We start from the raw sequence: 20,011 nt of genomic DNA on the forward strand, positions 1-20,011 counted from the left end.
TTTGTTCCTCCTACCGTCTTGCTGAGACATGTACACACTGCTATATTTAAAATGGGTAACAAAAAACAATTGTATAACACATGGAATTCTGCTCAATGTTATGTGCCAGCCTGAATGCAAGGCGGGTTTGGGGGAGAATGGATACATGTATATGTATGGCTGAGTTCCTCCACTGTTCACTTGAAACTATCACAACATTGTTAATTGGCTATACCCAAATACAAAATGTTTTTGGTGTTAAAGAATAAAAATAAATTTGAAAAAAAAAAAAAGAATACTGGAGTGAGTTGTCATTTCCTTCTTCAGAGGACCTTCCTGACCCAGGGATCAAACCCACATCCCTGCATTGGAAGACAGATTCTTAACCACAGGATCGGCATGGGAGGTCCCATGACAACTAAATTGACATGTAGGATGATGTGATGAGGGGAACAATGCCCAGGACCACTTATGCAAGTGAAGGGACAGGGGAAGACTTCACAGAAGAGGAGGCAATGGAGCTAAGTTTTGAAGGATAAACAGGAGTCTCCCTGATGAACAAAAGAGGAAGAAGCACTGCAGTCAGAGAAAAAGCAGCCCAAGAGGCAGGAAGGGTGGAAGAAACTGGTGGTGTTTGAGGAGCTGTGTGGTCATCCACACAACTGGGACAGGGAAGAGTACAGGGAGAGCTGAGCCTGGAAGGAGATGAGTAGGGGTACTTCATGGTCAGGTTCATGTCTGATAAGATCACCTTGACTGTGATCTGAGAAATAAAGTGAAGAGAAGCAGACTGAAGGCAGGAGCCAAGGATGGGGCTCTTGCCCAGTTTAGCTTAGACACTCAGTCTGGACAAAAGGGACAACAGGATGAGGAGAGGAGGGAATAGGTTAAGAGAGACTTCCCAGGTGGCTTAGTGGGTAAGGAATCCACCTGCAATCCAGGAGACATGAGTTTGATCCTGGGGTTAGGAAGATCCCCTGGAGAAAGGCATAGCAACCCACTCTAGTATTCTTGCCTGGAGAATCCCATAAACAGAGAAGCCTGGTAGGCTACAGTCCATAGTGTTTCAAAGAGATAATCGGACACGACTGAAGAGACTGAGCTCATATGCATGCTCAGAGGCAGAATCAATGGGACCTGGGGACAGGTACAGTGTGGGATGTGAGTGAAAGAGCAGCACCTTGGAAGCCTCCTGGGTCTCTGGCTATAACAAGACTTCCCCCACGAGACTCCTGTTCCCTGGCTGTGATGCCATCTATCAACCGTCAGCTCAAATCTCATCTCCTGAGCAGATACCACCAATCAACAGAAATAATGTCTAACTTGCAGGACACCAGATCTTTTTTAAATTTACTTATTTATTTTAATTGGAGGCTAATTACTTTATAATATTGTGGCAGTTTTTGCCATACATTGACATGAATCAGCCATGGGTGTACATGTGTCCCCCATCCTGAACCCCTCTCCCACCTCCCTCCCCATCCCATCCCTCAGTGTTGTTCTAGTGCACCGACTTTGAGTGCCCTGTTTCATGCATCGAACTTGGACTGGTCATCTATTTCACATATCATAATAGACATGTTTCAATGGTATTCTCTCAAATCATTCCACCCTCACCTTCTCCCACAGAGTCCAAAAGTCTGTTCTTTATATCTGTGTCTCTTTTGCTGTCTCGCATATATACTCTATTGGTGTTTTTCTTTCTGACTTACTTCACTCTGTATAATAGGCTTTATTTCATCCATCTCATTAGAACTGATTCAAATGCATCCTTTTAAGACACCAGATCTTAAACTCTTTGGTGACTGACACCCGGAACAGCAGAGATGGGAACACATTAGCCAGATTTAAATATTTAAATCATAAAAGGTTTCAGTCTGTTGTCCATCAAATGTTAGAAAGTGCCAGACATAATTTCCGGTTGAGTAAGTGAAGCCATGAAAAAAGGGGAGAATATTCTTGGGGAACTTCTAATGCAAAGCAAACTCCAAGTCATTTAGTAATTGCTGGGTCTCTGTGTGCCTGCCAGACTGACTCAGACCCCTGACAGGACTTCATGACAGTGTCCATTCCCCGTAAGTTTCCTTTCCCCTCACACGCTGAGTTGGAGCACAGCGTCTCATGAATGTTCAACTTACGCTTCAAAGCAGAACCAGGGATTCCCTAACGGCTCAAGTGGTAAAAAAATCTGCCTGCAAAGTGAGAGACCTGGGTTCGATCCCTGGGTTGAGAGGAGGTAACAGCAATCTACCCCAGTATTCTTGCCTGGAGAATCCCATAGACAGAGGAGCCTGGCAGGCTATAGTCCATGGGGTTGCCAAGAGTCAGGCTCGACTGAGCAATTAAACCACCACCACCACAGAGCAGACAGACCAACCTGGGACATTAAGGTCAGAAAGTTAAATTGAAAAGCATACAGTGATAGCCTCCATTTTAATCAATGTTCTATTACACACACGGCTATTGATTTTTAAAACTGGTTTCATGTTAGGTGTATCTTATGTTACAAACAATATAGCCCATATTCACATTAGTGTGCAATTTCCACTAATCTCTGACAAAGAGAAAATACACATATTCGACTTTTTTCTGGCACAAAACCTTGATTATTCAGCTGAGGTCATCAGAGCCAAAGGTGCTCAGGAGTCTTCGTAAAGCACTTCGTCTACCTTCACATCATTCTCATTCACCGGGACCCGGAGGCAGATCTGCTCTTTGAAAGCCAAGGCCAGGGTGTAGGGTTTCACGTCCTGGGACTGCAGACAACGCTTCAGGTAGGCGTCATAGTAGCCCTTGCCCCGTCCCAAACGGTTGCTCTGTTTGTCGAACCCGAGACCCGGCACGAAGATGAGGTCAAGTCCCCCTGTGGAAAAGAGGAGCAAATTTATAAGGAAGGTTAATATGGACAGGGACGGGGGCCACACCAGGTACCCACTGACTGGAGAGGGGGCAGCTAGTGTATTTGTGATTGATGAGGCCACAGGCAGTATCCATGTCACCAAAAGCCTGGGCCAGGAGGAGAAGGCACAGTACGTGCTACTGGCCCAAGCCATAGATCAGACCGCCGACTGACCCCCAGGGCCCCCATCAGAGTTCATTATCGAGATGCAAGACGTCAGTAACAACCCACCCACCTTTCTCCTCAGGCCCTACCATGGCACAATGTCCAATGTGGGCAAGAAAAAACCGATCACTTCCTGATCTGGTTTTTGTTTTGCAATGATGCCCTTTTTTTTTTTTTTTGGAGTACAGTTGCTTTACAATGTTGTGTTAGTTTCTGCTGTACAGCAAAGTGAATCAGCTATATGTTTACATATGTCTGCTCCCACTTGGATCTCCCACCCTTGCCCATCTAGGTCATCACAGAGCACCAAGCTGAGCTCCCTGTGCTATACAGCAGCTTCCCACTAGCTCTCTATTTACACATGGTAGTGTATATAACGACTGATAAATGATGTCTATTTTTTCTATGATTTTTAATGAAATACACGATCACTGTAGAAAATCTGAAAAAACTAAAAAGACAAAGAAAGAAATAAAAATTACTCAGCAACTAGTAAGCCCATCATCCATCCTCTGGCAGTTCTTTCAAGTATGCATGCTAAGTTGCTTCAGTCGTGTCTGACTCTGCAACCCCACAGACTGTAGCCTGCCAGGCTCCTCTGTCCATGGGATTCTCCAGGCAAGAATACTGGCATGGGTTGCCATGCCCGTCTCCATTTTTCATGTATACATGTACAAAAATGCCAGATTCCCAGGCCCTATCCATATCTAGTTAAAGAGAATCTCAAGACTTCCCTGGTGATCCAGTGGCTGAGAGGCTGCTATCCCTATACAGGTGCCCAGGATTCTATCTCTGGTCAGGGAACTAGATTCTATGAACCACAATTAAGAGTTCACATGGCTCAACTAAAGATCCCACATGCCACAACTAAGACCTGGCACAGCCAAATAAATAAAATAAAAATAAATGTTAAAGAAGATAAACAGAATCTCCAGGGATAGGACCTAAGAAGTCCTTTTTCTCTTAATTTCTTTCTCTAAGCATACATATGACCCTACACACACTCCTGCCAAGTTTGGGAGCCAATGTCCCAGGGCGCTGACAACTGGCAGAGCGGGAGAGGGTCAGAGGGAAATCAGGAAGGACAGAGCTCTTGTCAAAGTCGATGAGAAGCAGTAGGGTGAGCTGTTAGGAGGCCTAAGCTGACCCTTTTCATCTCCCCTCTTACAGAAGCAGGGAGGCCAAATTGTCCTGCTTTCCTGTATTCACATGAGTGCGACCTTTGACCTATTCAGGAACATTCCGAAGGTACCAGATGGGGTCCCTTGGTTGGTCCTCGGGCTGGAACTCTCCCAGGGACACAAGGACCAGAACTGGCCACAGCCTTGTCAGCACAGGCCTCAGAGAGGAAGGCAGGGTCTTCAAAGTTACAAAAAGCTGCCCACAGTTAGAGGTGTGCAGAAGGCCACAAAGGTCGTGAGGAGCTCCATGGACTCTGTGAGGTTCAGGGAGTGACCCTCCAGCCCCTGGCGGGGAGCCGGACACACCAGCGCTGCTCACAAGCAGCAGCACACACCCCACCCAGCCATCTACCTGGTGGCCATCCTGTACTGAGCTTCAGCCTTCTGAGGGCTGTCCTGGGGGGTCCGAGTGACCTCCAGCTTAGCAGGGACTGACCACGCCTGCAGCGTTGCTGGCAAAGATGTACCAGAGAGGGCTGGGAGCCATGAATTCTTTGGAATGGGCTGTTCAGGGTAGAGGTGTTCAGACTGCCAGCCAGACTGGCCCCCCACTATCAGCAGCTGTTCTGACTTCGTGCAGAACTGCGAGATGAACTCAGCTTCTCCTGGGCGCCCAGCACACCTGCCAACCCCTGCCTGCAAAACCTGGCCGAGCATACCTCCAACGACAGGCATGACCTTCTTGAGGAAACCTGCTCATCTGCTCTAATCCCAACTTGCTATAGGGCTCTGGCCACTGACTGTCACCTTCCCTCCCTATCCCTGCTCTGCTCATCTCTCTCAGGAATCACAGTGACTTCTGGCTCAGTCTCCACCCCCTCCAAGTCCTCCTCCTGAGCTTAGAGTTCAGCTCTGTCATTATGTCCAGAACACACCTGCATACATCTTTTCCTCCGTTCCTTTGCTGACCCACATCACAGAACATAAGGAAAGAGTTTCCCGTAGAAGGAAGTGGAAACGATGTCAGGAGCTGGCAAAAAGGAGAGTAAGGTGCAGACAGGACAGTATCATCAGAGTCAGCAACAAGGGAATTGGCAGGGTAAGGCTAACTTTGGGAGATGGGGCAGACGCTGAGCTGTAGAATATTCATCGACACCCCCCGCCCCCTGGCAAAAAAATAAAAGCCTAGGAACTAGGTCCTGAAAGAAAATGAGGAAAGAAGATTCTCTAAAGGCCTTGATTTATTCTTGAAACTGAAAGTACATACTAGGCACTGAGAATTCAGTTAACCTTCACAAAACATCCTTTTTACCTCTGGCCAAGGAGGCGGCAGCTGGGCCACGGACACCTCTTAGGATGCTCTGAACTCAGACTGTCCATCCTGGGTTTTTTTTTTTTTTTTAATTTTATTTTATTTTTAAACTTTACAAATTGTATTAGTTTTGCCAAATATCAAAATGAATCCGCCACAGGTATACTTGTGTTCCCCATCCTGAACCCTCCTCCCTCCTCCCTCCCCATATCCTGGGTTTTGCAGGACAATATAATCAGCTTGGCCAGAGGACTCCCTTTAATACTAAAGAGAAAGCTGAAAACGGTAAGTGTGAGAGGCCGGCAGTTAAATGGAGCTTTCTAACACTCCTTTCAACACATCCTATGCATAACCTTCTCTCTCTTTCTCCTTGCTCTTCTTGCTAAGTTCAGTGTCATGGCCACATCTCCCTCAAAAGTCCTCTGCAGGAACTTGATAAACTTCTCCATGCCTGCTCTGCATACTGCCAGAAACCTCATGTCAGCTTTTTGAAGATGCCATTTCTCCTGGAATTCCAACTGTCATCCCACCTCCAGGCCCTGCTGGTCCCAATCCATCCTTCACCATGACTCCTCATGCCCCCAAACTCTCCGTCAATAACAATCTCCTAAAGGTAACATCCACATCCTTAACTGGGTGCACAGCCACGACACTCTCACCCCAATCACCTCACCCATAGCATCTCCCATTATACTTAGGCGATCCTAGATAAATGGATAGATTCCTTGTCCCACATGCCTGCCCCACGACTTCCTGCTTTTGCTCTTGGGATGCTATTTTCTATGTCTGTAAATAATCTTTTTTTTTTTTAACTTTTTATTTTGTTTTGGGGTATAGTCGATTAACAATGTTGTGATAGTTTCAGGTGAACAGAGAAGGGACTCAGCCATACATATACATGTATCCATTCTCCCCCAAACTCCCTTCCCATCCAGGCTACCACATAACATTCAGCAGAGTTCCCTGTGCTGTACAGTAGGTCCTTGTTGGTTATCCACTTTAAATATAGCAGTGTGCACATGTCTAAACTTTTCATCAATTTGTCTAATTATAACAGTCTTCACGGACCTCAGTGAAATGTCCATCCATCCATCCCTGCCCACGCAGTCTGGTATGACCAGCTCGTATCCTACACTGCGTGGTGCCCATGGTCCACTAAGCAGGTGGAATCCTTTCCCCTACCTCTGGGAACAGTTTTTGTGGTTCCCCAGAAAGATGCTCATCTCTGTTCTATTTACTATAAAGGGAAGAATGAGAGTAAAAGATAAAATAAGACACCTCTTGATCATATTTATCTAAGTTTCCTGACTATATTTAAGTAGCTACCTGTTCAGATCATCCTATGCAACATCTGACTCTTATCCAAAGTCCAGCTTCTAGAAGAGGAAAAGAAACACAGAAGCTAACATTTGTGAAGTGTCTACAATGTGGCAGGCACCATTCTATACCCCAGGGACAGAAGGATGAATCACATAAGCTGATCAGTTCATCTACCTGGTGAGGCAGGAGGGCAAGTATTACTACCATCCCCTGAAGAAAGAAACATACACTGTGCTCAGAGAGGTCTAACTGCTCCTTCATGGCATTCAGCTCATAAGAAATGAAGCTGAGGGCTTGCAGTCCAGGTGGACTCCACAGCATACACTGCTCCTGCTGCTGAAAGGCACAGGTGACCTCAGTCAAACGGACAGAGGATACAGGACAAGAGTACCTTAGAGGGGGATGCAGAGGAGTTGCAGCTGCAGGGTGCAAGATATGCTATTGTTGTTATTTAGTCGTTCAGTCGCTCATGTTCAGCTCTTTTGTGGCTCCATGGACGGTAGCCCGCCAGGCTCCTCTGTCCATGGGATTCTCCAGGCAAGAATACCGCAATGGGTTGTCATTTCCTCCTCCAAAGGATCTTCTTGACCGACCCAGGGATCCAACCCATGTCTCCTGTGGCTCCTGCATTGCAAGCAGGTTCTTTACCAAGCCACCAGCAAAGCCCATCATGGATGGATAAAATATCAAATATTATATAATCTCACTTGTATGTGGAACCTAAAAAAATAATGCAATGACTCTACATACAAAATAGAAACAGACTCACAGATGCAGAAAACAAACTTATGTTTACCAAAGGGGGAAAGAGGTTTGGATAAATTAGGAGTATAGGACTAACAGACACAAATTACTATGCATAAAATAGATAAGCAACAAGGATTTACTATATAGCACAGGAAACTATGTTCAATATCTTAAAATAACTTTTAATGGACAACAATGGAAAAAATACATATATGTAATGTAAGTATGACTGAATCACTTTGCTACACACCTAAAACTAACACAATACTGTAAATCAACTATATTTCAATTTTTTTTAAAATAGGGTTGGGAAACTGAAAGAGATTCAGAGTGGCTGGAATTCAGATGATAAAGTAAGGGAGTAGAAAGATGTGCAAAAGGAAAGAATAGCAAGGCTCAATCAGGAAGAGTCTTGGATGTTTTGTTTCGTTTTTTTTTTTTTTTGGTCACACCTTGCAGCATGTGGGACCTTAGTTCCCTCACCAGGGATCTAACCTGCACCTCTTACACTGGAAGGTGGCACTTAAACCACTGGACCTTCAGGGAGTCCAGGAAGAACCTTGTTAAGGAATGTTTACTTCAAAGGAAGGGCAGCAGAAAGTCACTGAAAGACTTTAAACTGGGGAGAGAAAAAGTCAACTTTGCATTTCAGAAATCTTGTTGCAATGACTATATAAATAATATGACTGAGAGGGAGGACAGAATACAAGGCATGGAGAGGAAGCAGAGTTGGGAGGCTATTATAATACCCCAGACAAGGGGGGATGGTGGCTTGGACTGCAGTGGGATAAGAGAGAAGGGACAGATTCAGTAAGCATTAATCTGCAGGGGTTTCCCTGGTGGCACAGTAGTAAAGAACCTATCTGCCCATGCAGGAGACCTGGGTTAAATCCCTGGATCAGGAAGATCCCCAGGAAAAGGAAATGGGAACCCACTCCAGTATTCTTGTCTGGGAAATCTCATGGATGGAGGAGCCTGCAGTCCATGGGGTCGCAGAGAGTCAGACACAACTGGGCGACTTCGCTCACTCACTCATTACCAGACAGACTGCAACTGAAACCACGGAAAATGCAGAGTTTTTTTTTAATTTGGCCGTGCTGGGTTTTTGCTGCAGCACAAGGGTTCTTCCTCTGACTGGAGGGTTTAGTTGCCCCAAGCCATGTGGGATCTGTTTCCCAACCAGTGATTGAACCCGCATCCCCTGCATTGGAAGGCGGGTTCTTAAACACTGGACCTCCAGGAAGTTCTGGGAAATAGAGTATTATTTAGGAAAAATGTATTATCCAAACCAGAAGTTCAGGGCAAGAGTCTGTGGAAAAGAACAATACCTTTGTCCTGCTTAGTCACTCAGTCATGTCTGACTCTTTGTGACCCCATGGACTACAGTCTGCCAGGCTCCTCTGTCCATGGGATTCTCCAGGCAAGAAAGGTGGAGTGGGTTGCCATTTCTTTTCCCAGGGGATCTTCCTGACCCAGGGAGTGAACCCAGGTCTCCTTGCATTGTAGATGGATTCTTTGCCAACTGAGCTACCAGGGAAGCCCCGAACAATACCTTGATACTTTACTATTACAGTTGACATGCCACAGCTTACAGAGGGCATCTCATCCTAAGTCAGGTTAGGTGGGTGGCTTGGAACTTAAGTGAAATACACATTCATCCCTGTAGAAAAGTAACCCTCCCAACTCGACCACGACAAGCCGATCAGAGGTCTAACAAGCCAACGCAGCAGGACAGCATCCTAAGATGGCAGTTCTAATACTGTAATGCTCACCTGTTGACAAGGCCTCCTCCAGAACTTCATCCTCACCGGGCTGCTGAATGTTCCAGGAAGTTCTGGGCAGCGAAGCGATTTCCTCTGGCGATGCTAACTTCACCATATCCATGTGATTGCTCTGCAACTGGTACCGCGGGATAAAGCAGGTTTTGCCTTGTCGGAAAATGTCCTTGATGATCTCCTCTGTCTCAATTTCATCTGGCATGCTCAGAAAGATGGACACTCTTTTGGACTTTTGATATTCATTATGGGTAAACACCTAAGGGAGAAGTGATGGCAGTTAAATTTTCCCAGATGATACTTTTTAAAACAAGTGGCTCCCCTTAACAGTTTTAACACTTCCTCCCTTTTCTCTCAGCCTTCTCCAAACTTTTTAACCAAAAACAAACACACAAAAAGTGGAGTGATACAATATGTCAAATAATATTGCATCCTGAAGCCTGACTTTTACTTCTGGACCCAACACTTACTTCTCTGATCCCTTAATGCCTCTCTGGCACATCTGCTCTTTGTCGTTGTTGTTGCTCAGTCTCTTAAGTCGTGTCTGACTCAGGGACCCCATGGACTGCCACACGCCAGACTCCCCTGCCCTCCACTGTCTCCCAGAGTTTGCTCAGATTCATGTCCACTGAGTCGGTGATGCTATATAACCATCTCATCCTCTGCTGGCCTATTCTCCTTTTGCCTTCAATCTTCCCAGATCTTTTCCTAGCAGATGCAAAATCTCATTAAAAGGTCACGGTGGGACCCTGCTGTCTAAAATACGGAAAATTCCAAACTTGACCCCCACCACTGGGAGGGAGATGGGTAGTGCCAACGGGTACAATGGGTAGTGCCCATTCTAGCAGACTTCTGTGTCTTTCCCTGAGAGTCTCTGCTTTAACTTTGAACCTTGGCTCCCACAAGCTTGTTTTTTTTCCTCTGTGGCTGTTGTTGTCATTGTTTTAATATTTATTTATTTGACTGCACCAGATCTTAGTTGCGACATGTGGGACATTTAGTTGTAGCATGTGGGATCTATTTCCCTGACCAGTGATGGAACCCAGCCTCCTGTGTTGGAAGCGCATAGTCTTAGGCACTGGACCACCAGGGAAGCCACCCCCAAACCCCAACTAGTACAAGTTTCTTTACTCCCTAGATTGTTAGCCTTCTCTCATCTCAAATTCCACCACTTAAGCCCAATTCAAGTCCTAACTTTTCCTGACTTCTGCAGAACCCTCACTATGTGTAGAGTCACTATACAACCTAACAGCTATGTGCTATCATAAGTCAATTATTGTTTTGTGTATCCTAAACACAGCATCCTAGCCAGTCTATAAACTCCCCAGGGCAGACATGCCACACAATTCTGTTGGCACTACCCACCCCCCTCCCAATTGCTAAAGCTCTTCTATTCAAATGAGTGTTAAAATGTTAACAAAGACAAGGACTTCTCTGGTGGTCCAGTGGTTAAGACTTCCACCACAGAGGGCAAAGGTTGATCCCTGGTCAGGCAACTAAGATCCCACATGCCACAGTTCTTGCTGTTCAGTCGCTCAGTCGTGTCCCACTCTTTGCAACCCCATGGACTGCAGCACACGAGGCTTCCCTGTCCTTCACCATCTCCCAGAGTTTGCTCAAACTTAGGTCCATTGAGTCAGTGATGCCATCCAACCATCTCATCCTCTGTTGTCCCCTTTCTCCTCCTGTCCTCCTCAATCTTTCCCAGCATCAGGGTCTTTTCCAATGGGTCGGCTCTTCACATCAGGTGGCCAAAGTATCGGAGCATCAGCTTGGGCATTATTCCTTCCCATGAATATTTAGGGTTAGTAGGTCCACCAAAAATAATTTTTTTAATAATATAAAAAATAAAAGTGTTCACATAGATGGAAGGTGGGGGATCCTGGAGAAGCAAAGGCCCTCTAAATGAGTGCCATGTTGTGTTAATAAGAAGGAGAACCTGGGTGAAAGCATTCTTTTGTACTCAGTTTAACAAGAAGCAGGAGCAATGGGCTGAGCTTTGCTCACTATAGAAATGTTAATAATCCCAGAACATCCCTAGTCTCTGAAGTTAGCCTTCAGCTCCCTTTTTCTTCCTTTTCTGTTCTTCTCTGTTCTCCGAGCTAAGAAGGAAAAGTGACTGCAAAGGTGGCTTATAAATATGAGTGCCAGAAAGATACAGGCACAGAATGTCCAGTTATTCCTAATAAAAAGGAATAACTTAACACAGAATTAAGCAGACAAAGCACACCAAAACAGTGCCAAGGAAGGAAGCTAACTCCATCTTTCTGAGCAGTTACAAAGCTGTTATCAGGCCCGAAGTGGGCAAAGCAAGTGGAACTGTGAGACCTGGACACTGGGCAGACCTGAGGCTTTTAACACCCAAGTACTTTCTGGGAAAGTTAAGTGTCTATCTTGGGCTTTTTAAAGCAGAACATAGAAAATCAAAACTTGAACAAGCAGAAACAAACATCGGTTAAAATTCAGTGTGAGACTGTTAAGGGAAGCACACTGATTGAAACCGCCCACCCTGGCCAGGCACCACAGTAACCATTTGCATGAGTTGCTTTATGACAGGAGATCCTGATAAAGAATATGGAACTAATAAGCCACCACCAACCGGAAGAGTTCAGGAAAGGTCGAAAGGAGACACTGGGTGTCCGTCCACTTCCCAGAATCCCTCTCGCTAGTATCCATCTTGGCTGAGAGATGTGTGCGCCACCAGGCAAGACTGAATTAGAATGATTGACCAAAGACCACCCGGAAACTAATCCAGTCACCATAAAACCCGAGACTGCAAGCCACGCGGCAGAGCTGTTCTCCTGGGTTCCCTTACCCTACTGCTCTCCACCCGGGTGCCCTTTGCCAATAAAATCTCTTGCTTTGTCAGCAGATGTGTCTCCTCGGACAATTCATTTTCAAGTGTTAGACAAGAGCCCAGTTTCGGGCCCTGGAAGGGGTCTCCTTTCCTGCAACAAGACTGTGTATACACACTTACCTTTCTTCCTCAAATCTCATTTACATGACAGTAAGAACAAAGTAAAAAAGAAAAGCATGATAACACCAATAACAAGAGAATAGGTATTTAACTAGTTTCTGCAAGACAAAGTGAATGGGACAATGTGTGTGTGTGTGTGCACGCACGCGTGCGCACGTAAGTGCTCGGTCCTTTCTGATTCTTTTGCAACCCCATGGACTATAGCCCGGCAGGCTCCTCTGTTCATGGGATTTCCCAGATAAGAATACTGGAGTGGGTTGCCATTTCCTTCTCCAGAGGATCTTTCCGACCCAAGGATGGAACTTGCATCTTCTGCATTGTCAGGTGGGTTTACCTCTGAGCCACCAGAAAAGCCCTGGATAGGACAATATTTACAGATAAGAGCAACAGATTGCAACACTGGGAGAACAAGGATGTAAGTCAGACAAGAGTCCGTTCTTACCACAGAATTCCAAAGTGACTACTAAAAGCAAAGGAAATCCCCATTTTAGTGATCACACCTTCATTCATAAATATGTACAGACAATAAAGGTTCATCGAGAAGGAAGTGGCAACCCACTCTGGTACTCTTGCCTGAAAAATCCTATGGACAGAAGAGCCTGGTAGGCTACAGTCCATGGGGTCACAAAGAGTTGGACACAACTGAGTGACTTCACTTTCACTTTCAAACATTTTAGAAAGCCAAACGCTAATTAGAAGGATTTTTTAAAAGGGGAGGTGCGGGGAGTGATCCAGCAGGAAACAGAAAATTATAATTCAGAGAACATGAATTTTCTTTTTTTTTAATTCTAATTAGTCTTCTCAGACAAGTTCAAGAAGATAGATGCATCTATAGGGCAAAAAAAGGCTGCTTTGGAAAGAAAGCAGAGAAGTTTTTTAAACACTTGGAAATTAAAATTAAGATTACCAAAATTAAAACAATTCAGAAGTGGGACTTCCATGCTGGTCCAGTGGCTGAGACTCTGTGTTCCCAATGCAAGGGTCCTGGGTTCCATCCCTGGTCAGGGAACTAGATCCCACCTGCTGTAACTAAGTCCCTCCTGTGTACTTAGTCACTCATTTGTGTCCAACTCTTTGCGACCCCATGGACTGCAGCCTGCCAGGCTCCTCTGTCCATGAGGATTCTCCAGTCAAGAATATTGGAGTGGGTTGCAACGCCCTCCTCCAGGGGATCTTCCCAACCCAGGGATGGAACCCAGGTCTCCCGCATTGCAGGCAGATTCTTTACCATCTGAGCCACCAGGGAAGCAGTCCCAGCACAGTCAAATAAATACTTTTTAAAAAAGAAAGAAACTGGCACATAGGATATAAGATAAAATGAATACTGGGTACTAATTTCCTCATCTTATTTGCTGAGGAGTCAAACTACAGCATAAAGTTTAATTTCTTTACTATATGTCATTTTCTGGTAAAATTCTAAATTATTTTTTAAAAATTTCTGTGTCAATAAGAATATGCCTACTTATCATTTAATACTTTTATCGTATTGAACACACATTATGGCAAATCACTGTTCTAGTACCAGTACGTTGATATTTTGGGCCTTGATCCATGGTTGGTCATGAAACAACAGTGAGTTATAATCAGCAAATGAAATAGAAAATATTAGAGTTCATCAGATACAGTAAGAGCTATGAAATCTTTGGTTATGAAACAGATGTCTCATATGAGTACATCTGGGTATATGTGCTCAAGTATATGTATTACTGAGAGTTGTGGGTCTCTCCTCAGATGCCAGTGCTCAGCTGTCAGTGTACTACCAGTGGTCCTGTCTATATGGCTCCTATTCCCACCTGGAGTGTTTTGTTTCTAATGTACCATAAGACAAAGAAACCAAACTGAAGTCATCTTTATTTACCCCATGCCCCTCCAAAATCCACTCCAACACCTACATTCCTTGCACCTAGTAATGTTAAAAACCCTTTATCAGGACTTCCCTGGTGGTCCAGTATTTATAAATCCACCTTGCAACCCAGAGAAAGCAGGTTCAATCCCTGATTGGGGAGCTAAGATCCCACATGCTGGGGAGCAACTAAGCCCATGTACCTCAACTAAGACCCAATACAGCCAAATAAATATTAAAAAATAAATAAGCCAACCTTTACCTCCAGCTCTAAATTCTGAAATCATAAGTGACTCCCCTTTCCCAGTACTTTCTAATGTCATCCAGTTAATTGCCCAATCCTGCTGGGTCTCACTGCATAGTCTCCCATTCACCTGCCTTTTCCCCCTCAGCTTCACCATCCACGCCCTTTATTATCTCTTATCCAAACTATCACAACAGCCCCTTAATGCCCTCTATATATTTTTTCCTCATTCTTCCATCCCCAACCTATTTTCCAAAAGTGCTGCCAATATTCTCTTCCTACAGGACTTATCAATACATCCCTTAGCCACTTCTTTAATCCTCACGATAGGTCTTGCAAGGATGGGCATTATCCCTCTTACAGATAAGGAACCAGAGGCTCAGAATGATTAAGGGATTTGTCCAAGGCCCTAGGCAGCTAATGGACAGCTTATGGACTTCCCTGGTGGCTCAGACGGTAAAGCGTCTGCCTACAATGTGGAAGACCTGCGTTCAATCCCTGGATCAGGAAGATCTCCTGGAGAAGGAAATGGTAACCCACGCCAGTATTCTTGCCTGGAAAATCCCATGGACAGAGGAACCTGGTAGGTTACAGTCCATGGGGTTACAAAGAGTCGGATACGACTGAGCGATTTCACTTTCACTAGGCAGCTAAAATGCAGTGTAGCCAGATTAAATCCAGATCTGCAGAGCTCCAAAATACATGTTCAACTGTGCCCTTCCTTCTCTTGACAAAATATTCCTGTACATGTTCACCGATCCTACTTTCCCTTCACCTGACAAAATTCATCTTGTACTACAAAAAACATCTCAAACATCTCCCTATAGAAGGAAAGCCTTCTGAGTCCCCCTCCCCTAAGTTATATTTCTACAATTGATGTTTACCAGATTATCTGAAAGCACTGGAATTCTGTATTCACAAGTCTGTTTCTTCTTCCAGACTCTGTTCCTTTAGAGCAACAATCCTATCTTTTTCATCCTATAACTAAGTACATGGCAAAGTATGGGCCACAGTAGGGTTCAATATGGGCTTCCCTGGTGGCTCAGAGGTAAAGACTGATGGCTCCTTCAGTGCAGGAGACATCGGTTCAATCCTTGGTCCAGGGAGATCCCCTGGAGAAGGAAATAGCAACCCACACCAGTATTTCTGCCAGAAAAATTCCATGGACAGAGGAGCCTGGCATGCTATAGTCCACGGGATCACAAGAGTCAGACATCCCTTAGTGACTAAACAACAAAGGGTTTGCTGCTGCTAAGTCGCTTCAGTCTTGTCCGACTCTGTGTGATCCCATAGACGGCAGCCCACCAGGCTCCACCATCCCTGGGATTCTCCAGGCAAGAACACTGGAGTGGGTTGCCATTTCCTTCTCCAATGCATGAAAGTGAAAAGTGAAAGTGAAGTTGCTCAGCCGTGTCCAACTCTTCGAGACCCCATGGATTGCAGCCTATCAGGCTCCTCCGTCCATGGGATTTTCCAGGCAAGACTACTGGAGTGGGGTGCCATTGCCTTCTCCAAACAAAGGGTTTAGTATATGTGAATTAATTAACTAAATTTTAAGCACCTAGAGAGTAAGGATAAGATGGTATGCATCTCTACATTCACTAAAGCAACCAATGCCTTCCTCATAATCGCTAAAAAATACTAAGTTTGAATAAACTAATATCTGCATAGACACCATCTGCGTAGAACCCCCTTCATGCACACCTATATACACAAAGAGTGGAATGAAATGCTTGTATTTGCTTTACTGTTTTAACTCATAGGAACTTTGAATTTGAGAAACTAATGGATGGTAGAATAATGAAGGGTAATTAAGAAATTCTTATGGCACATCTAATTTCAAGACACATCAAGGAAAAGAAGCTAATTTCCAAATATAACATTGGTATATAACATCCTGATAACATCCAAATATAACATCTGGATGTTGAGGAAGACGGGTCACTAGTTTGACACAGAATCACTAATATTTAGTTATTCACAGGACACTCATTTTTCCCCCTCTGGTGTCCAACAAAAACCAGTCTCACAGACCTTTGGCACATGCCTCTGGGACAGGATCTGTGGACTGTTTTACTGATAAGAGACACTGGTATCATCACATGAACAAAGTATTAATATATAGCAAGTTAGTCTGTGAAAGTAACAAACTGGAGGTATCATAACCAAGAGACAGGAAACCGGACTCAGTTCCCTAATCTCTCCTGCTTCCTATCTTCTTGAGCAGGCTGAGTATGAGAATCAGTTGTCATTAATTCAAAAATGTACTTAAGGTTCACCTACTGTGTGACAGGATAGGCCCGAGGCCACAGAGGCAGGGCCCAGCCCTCCACAGGCTCCGACGGGCTTCCATCCTTGAGCATCTCTGCACCCTATTTTGCACTCGCTCCTCTGAAGTAATCGTATCGTTCTCTGGTCATTTTACCGCTATGGACTCTTTTTCATAACTTTTTTTTCCCCGGCCGCATCACGAAGCGTGAGGGATCTTAGTTCAAGACCAAACCCGCGGCCCCTGCATTGGGAGGCTGCAGTCCGAACCATCCGAAGTCCCTGTATTCTTTAAGAGTCACTGAAGGCACCGCAGATAGATGGGGAAACAGTGGAAACAGTGGCTGACTTTATTTTGGGGGACTCCAAAATCACTGCATATGGTGATTGCAGCCATGAAATTAAAAGACGCTTACTCCTTGGAAGAAAAGTTATGACCAACCTAAACAGCATATTGAAAAGCAGAGACATTACTTTGCCAACAAAGGTCCGTCTAGTCAAGGCTATGGTTTTTCCAGTGGTCATGTATGGATGTGAGACTTGGACTGTGAAGAAAGCTGAGCGCCGAAGAATTGATGCTTTTGAACTGTGGTGTTGGAGAAGACTCTTGAGAGTCCCTTGGACTGCAAGGAGATCCAACCAGTCCATCCTAAAGGAGATCAGTCCTGGGTATTCATTGGAAGGACTGATGCTGAAGCTGAAACTCCAGTACTTTGGCCACCTCATGCGAAGAGCTGACTCATTGGAAAAGACTGATGCTGGGAGGGATTGGGGGCAGGAGAAGGGGACGACAGAGGATGAGATGGCTGGATGGCATCACCGACTCGATGGACATGAGTTTAAGTGAACTCCGGGAGTTGGTGATGGACAGGGAGGCCTGGCGTGCTGTGATTCATGGGGTCAAAAAGAGTCGTACACGACTGAGCGACTGAACTGAACTGAACGGAACGGAACTGAAGGCATTTTAGACCCAGGTGGTCCCGCCCTCCAGATCTGTTCTCATGCTGCTCTTGCCTCAGCACCCTGTCACCCACCTCCATCCCCTCCCTCACAAGGCCCATAATTCTCCACGTGGCGCTGATTCCCTCCACACTGTGCCCAACAGTACCCTACACCCATTGTGGGACTCACGCGGGCTCACGGGGACACGGTATGCGCGCGCTCAGCGGACATGCGCGCGGCGGGCGGACGTGCGCGCGCCCAAAGGGCCGCGCCTGCGCAGATCCGCAGGTCTGGCGCTGCTGTGGCTGTCGTCGCGGTCTCTCACCTTCTGGGCCAAGAGGTGGGACTGGCGCAGCCGCTCCTCAGCGCTCAGCGCCCGCAGACGCTGCTTCAGCTCGGCCCGCAGGCTCCGCTTGGCGCCGCTCACGGCCACCGCTGCCGCCATCTCCTGGTGCGATCCAGCCCCCGTCCTCACTCCGCGAAGTCCGCCGGCCCAAGGGAGGGTCCGGGGGCGCCCCCACCCCCTCCGCTTCCGGCCCCGGGCGCACCACGCCTTCCGCCCTTCTGACCCGACATCCTGCAGCCTTCGCGATCGATGCGCGCCCCACCCCTAGCAGATGAAGGGCAAGGGCTTCCCTGCTGTTCTCCGGCTCTGCAGCGGTGACAGCTCTACACGCCTGACAGCTCTCGGCCTGGGGTACTGCTGGAAGGAGTACTGTAGGGCCCCCCTGTACACACACACACACACACACACACACACACAAATGCTCTCGAATCCCTGGGTGCCATGGCTCCTGCAGTACTGGGGCCTGAAAAAGTAGAGGCCGGTGGAATTGAGAAATTCACATGACATGGCAGTCCTACTAGCTAAAGGGAAAACGACCCTTTTTGTTTGTAATAACTCTGAAACTGTGTAACTCAGATCAGGACCGGAAACCATGATCTGTTAACTGAGATCTTAAACCTAGCCTCTGATCTTAAAGAAGTTCAGGTTCTTGATGTCTCATTGTGGAAAGAATTAAGAGAGAGATGAAGTGAAAGGTAAGAAGTGGATTTATCTGGAGACAGACACAGTCCACAGAGTGTGAGCCCGCTCAGGGAGCAAGAGCAGCCTCAGGGTTCGGGGGTTACCAGGTTGTCACTGTTTATAGGGGTGGGTAAGACTAATGAGTAGGAGGCCTATTCCAGCTATTTTGGGAAAGGGGTGGGGATTTCCAGAAAGTGGGCCACTGCCCACTTTTTGACCTTTGTGGTCAGCCTTGGAACTGTCTTGGTGTTGGTGGGTGTGTTATCTACTTTCTGATGTGTTGTAATGAGCCTATACTGAGGCTCAAGATCTCTTGAGATATGCCATCTTGGATCTATTTGGTTCTAATCTCATCAGTTTATGTTATGTCCTTGGGCTGTGTCATTCTGTTCAAGATTGTGCCCTGCTTCCTTTCCCTACTGTTTCAGTGCCTTCCTCTTTTTCTTTTCCAGAAGCTGGAAGGATGAGGTGGTTGGATGGCATCATTGACTCAACAGAATCTGTTGGGTGTGCTCAGTGGCTAAGTCGTACGGATTCGGCAACCCCATGGATTGCAGCACACCAGGCTTCCCTGTCCTTCATTTTCTCCCAGAGTTTGCTCAAACTCATGTCCATTGAGTCAGAGATGCTCCTAACTGTCTCATCTTCTGCCTCCCCCTTGTCCTTTTGTTTTCAATCTTTCCCAACATCAGGGTCTTTTCCAGTGAGTCAGGTCTTTGCATCAGTTGGTCAAAGTTTTGGAGCTCTAGTTTCAGCGTCAGTCCTTCCAATGAGTATTTAGTATTGATTTCTTTTACGATTGACTGGTTTGACCTTGCTGTCCAAGAGACTCTGAAGAGGCTTCTCCAGCACCACAATTCGAAAGCATCAGTTCTTTGGTGCTTAGCCTTCTTTATGGTCCAACTCTCACATCTGTATGTGACTACTGAAAAAAACCATAGTGTATATATATATATATATATACACACACACACATATATATACATATTTATATATATACACACATATCAAAAGATAATAGATACATTATTAAGTATATATAATAAAATATAAGGCCTGGCATGCTGCAGTTCATGGGGTTTCAAAGAGTTGGACATGACTGAGTGCCTGAACTGAACTGAACTGAAGGCATATGTATTTATATTCTATAGGATCAGCTTCTCTGAAGAAAGCTGATTAATATAAATTTCTATATGCTAGCAATGAGCAATATGACATTTAAAAAAACAGTTCCATTTACTATAGCATCAAAAGGGGTTTCCCTCGTAGCTCAGTTGGTAAAGAATCTGCCTGCAATGCAGGAGACCTATGATTCCTGGGTTGGGAAGATCCCCTGGAGAAGGAAATGGCAACCCACTCCAGTATTCTTGCCTGGAGAATCCCAGGGATAAA

At 45.7% G+C, this 20,011-nt stretch overlaps 1 protein-coding gene across 2 annotated transcripts; it reads right to left on the minus strand.

The window, feature by feature from the left end:
* Positions 1–1,317: 1,317 nt before the first annotated feature.
* Positions 1,318–18,190, minus strand: MTHFS (methenyltetrahydrofolate synthetase). Of its 2 annotated transcripts, none has more exons than XM_061394564.1 (3): positions 17,918–18,190; positions 9,316–9,577; positions 1,318–2,842 (listed from the first exon to the last, which is right to left on the minus strand). In XM_061394564.1, the coding sequence occupies exons 1-3, from the start codon at positions 18,035–18,037 to the stop codon at positions 2,619–2,621; spliced, it is 606 nt and encodes a 201-aa protein (XP_061250548.1). In that variant the 5' UTR covers positions 18,038–18,190; the 3' UTR covers positions 1,318–2,618. The 2 variants fall into 2 exon arrangements, with proteins under 2 accessions (XP_061250548.1, XP_061250547.1); XM_061394563.1 differs by lacking the exon at positions 17,918–18,190 and adding an exon at positions 17,782–17,868.
* Positions 18,191–20,011: the final 1,821 nt, after the last annotated feature.

The sequence above is a fragment of the Bos javanicus genome, chromosome 21, assembly GCF_032452875.1.
Source record: "Bos javanicus breed banteng chromosome 21, ARS-OSU_banteng_1.0, whole genome shotgun sequence".
NCBI lineage: Eukaryota > Metazoa > Chordata > Mammalia > Artiodactyla > Bovidae > Bos > Bos javanicus.

Excerpts from the sequence above, each read along its gene's own strand:
- MTHFS (XM_061394564.1), bottom strand. The coding sequence starts at position 18,037 with ATGGCGGCAGCGGTGGCCGTGAGCGGCGCCAAGCGGAGCCTGCGGGCC. Across the intron at positions 9,578-17,917 it reads CCCACCTCTTGGCCCAGAAG|GTGTTTACCCATAATGAATA; the intron begins GTGAGAGACCGC and ends CTTCTCCCTTAG. Across the intron at positions 2,843-9,315 it reads GGAGGAGGCCTTGTCAACAG|GGGGACTTGACCTCATCTTC; the intron begins GTGAGCATTACA and ends TCTTTTCCACAG.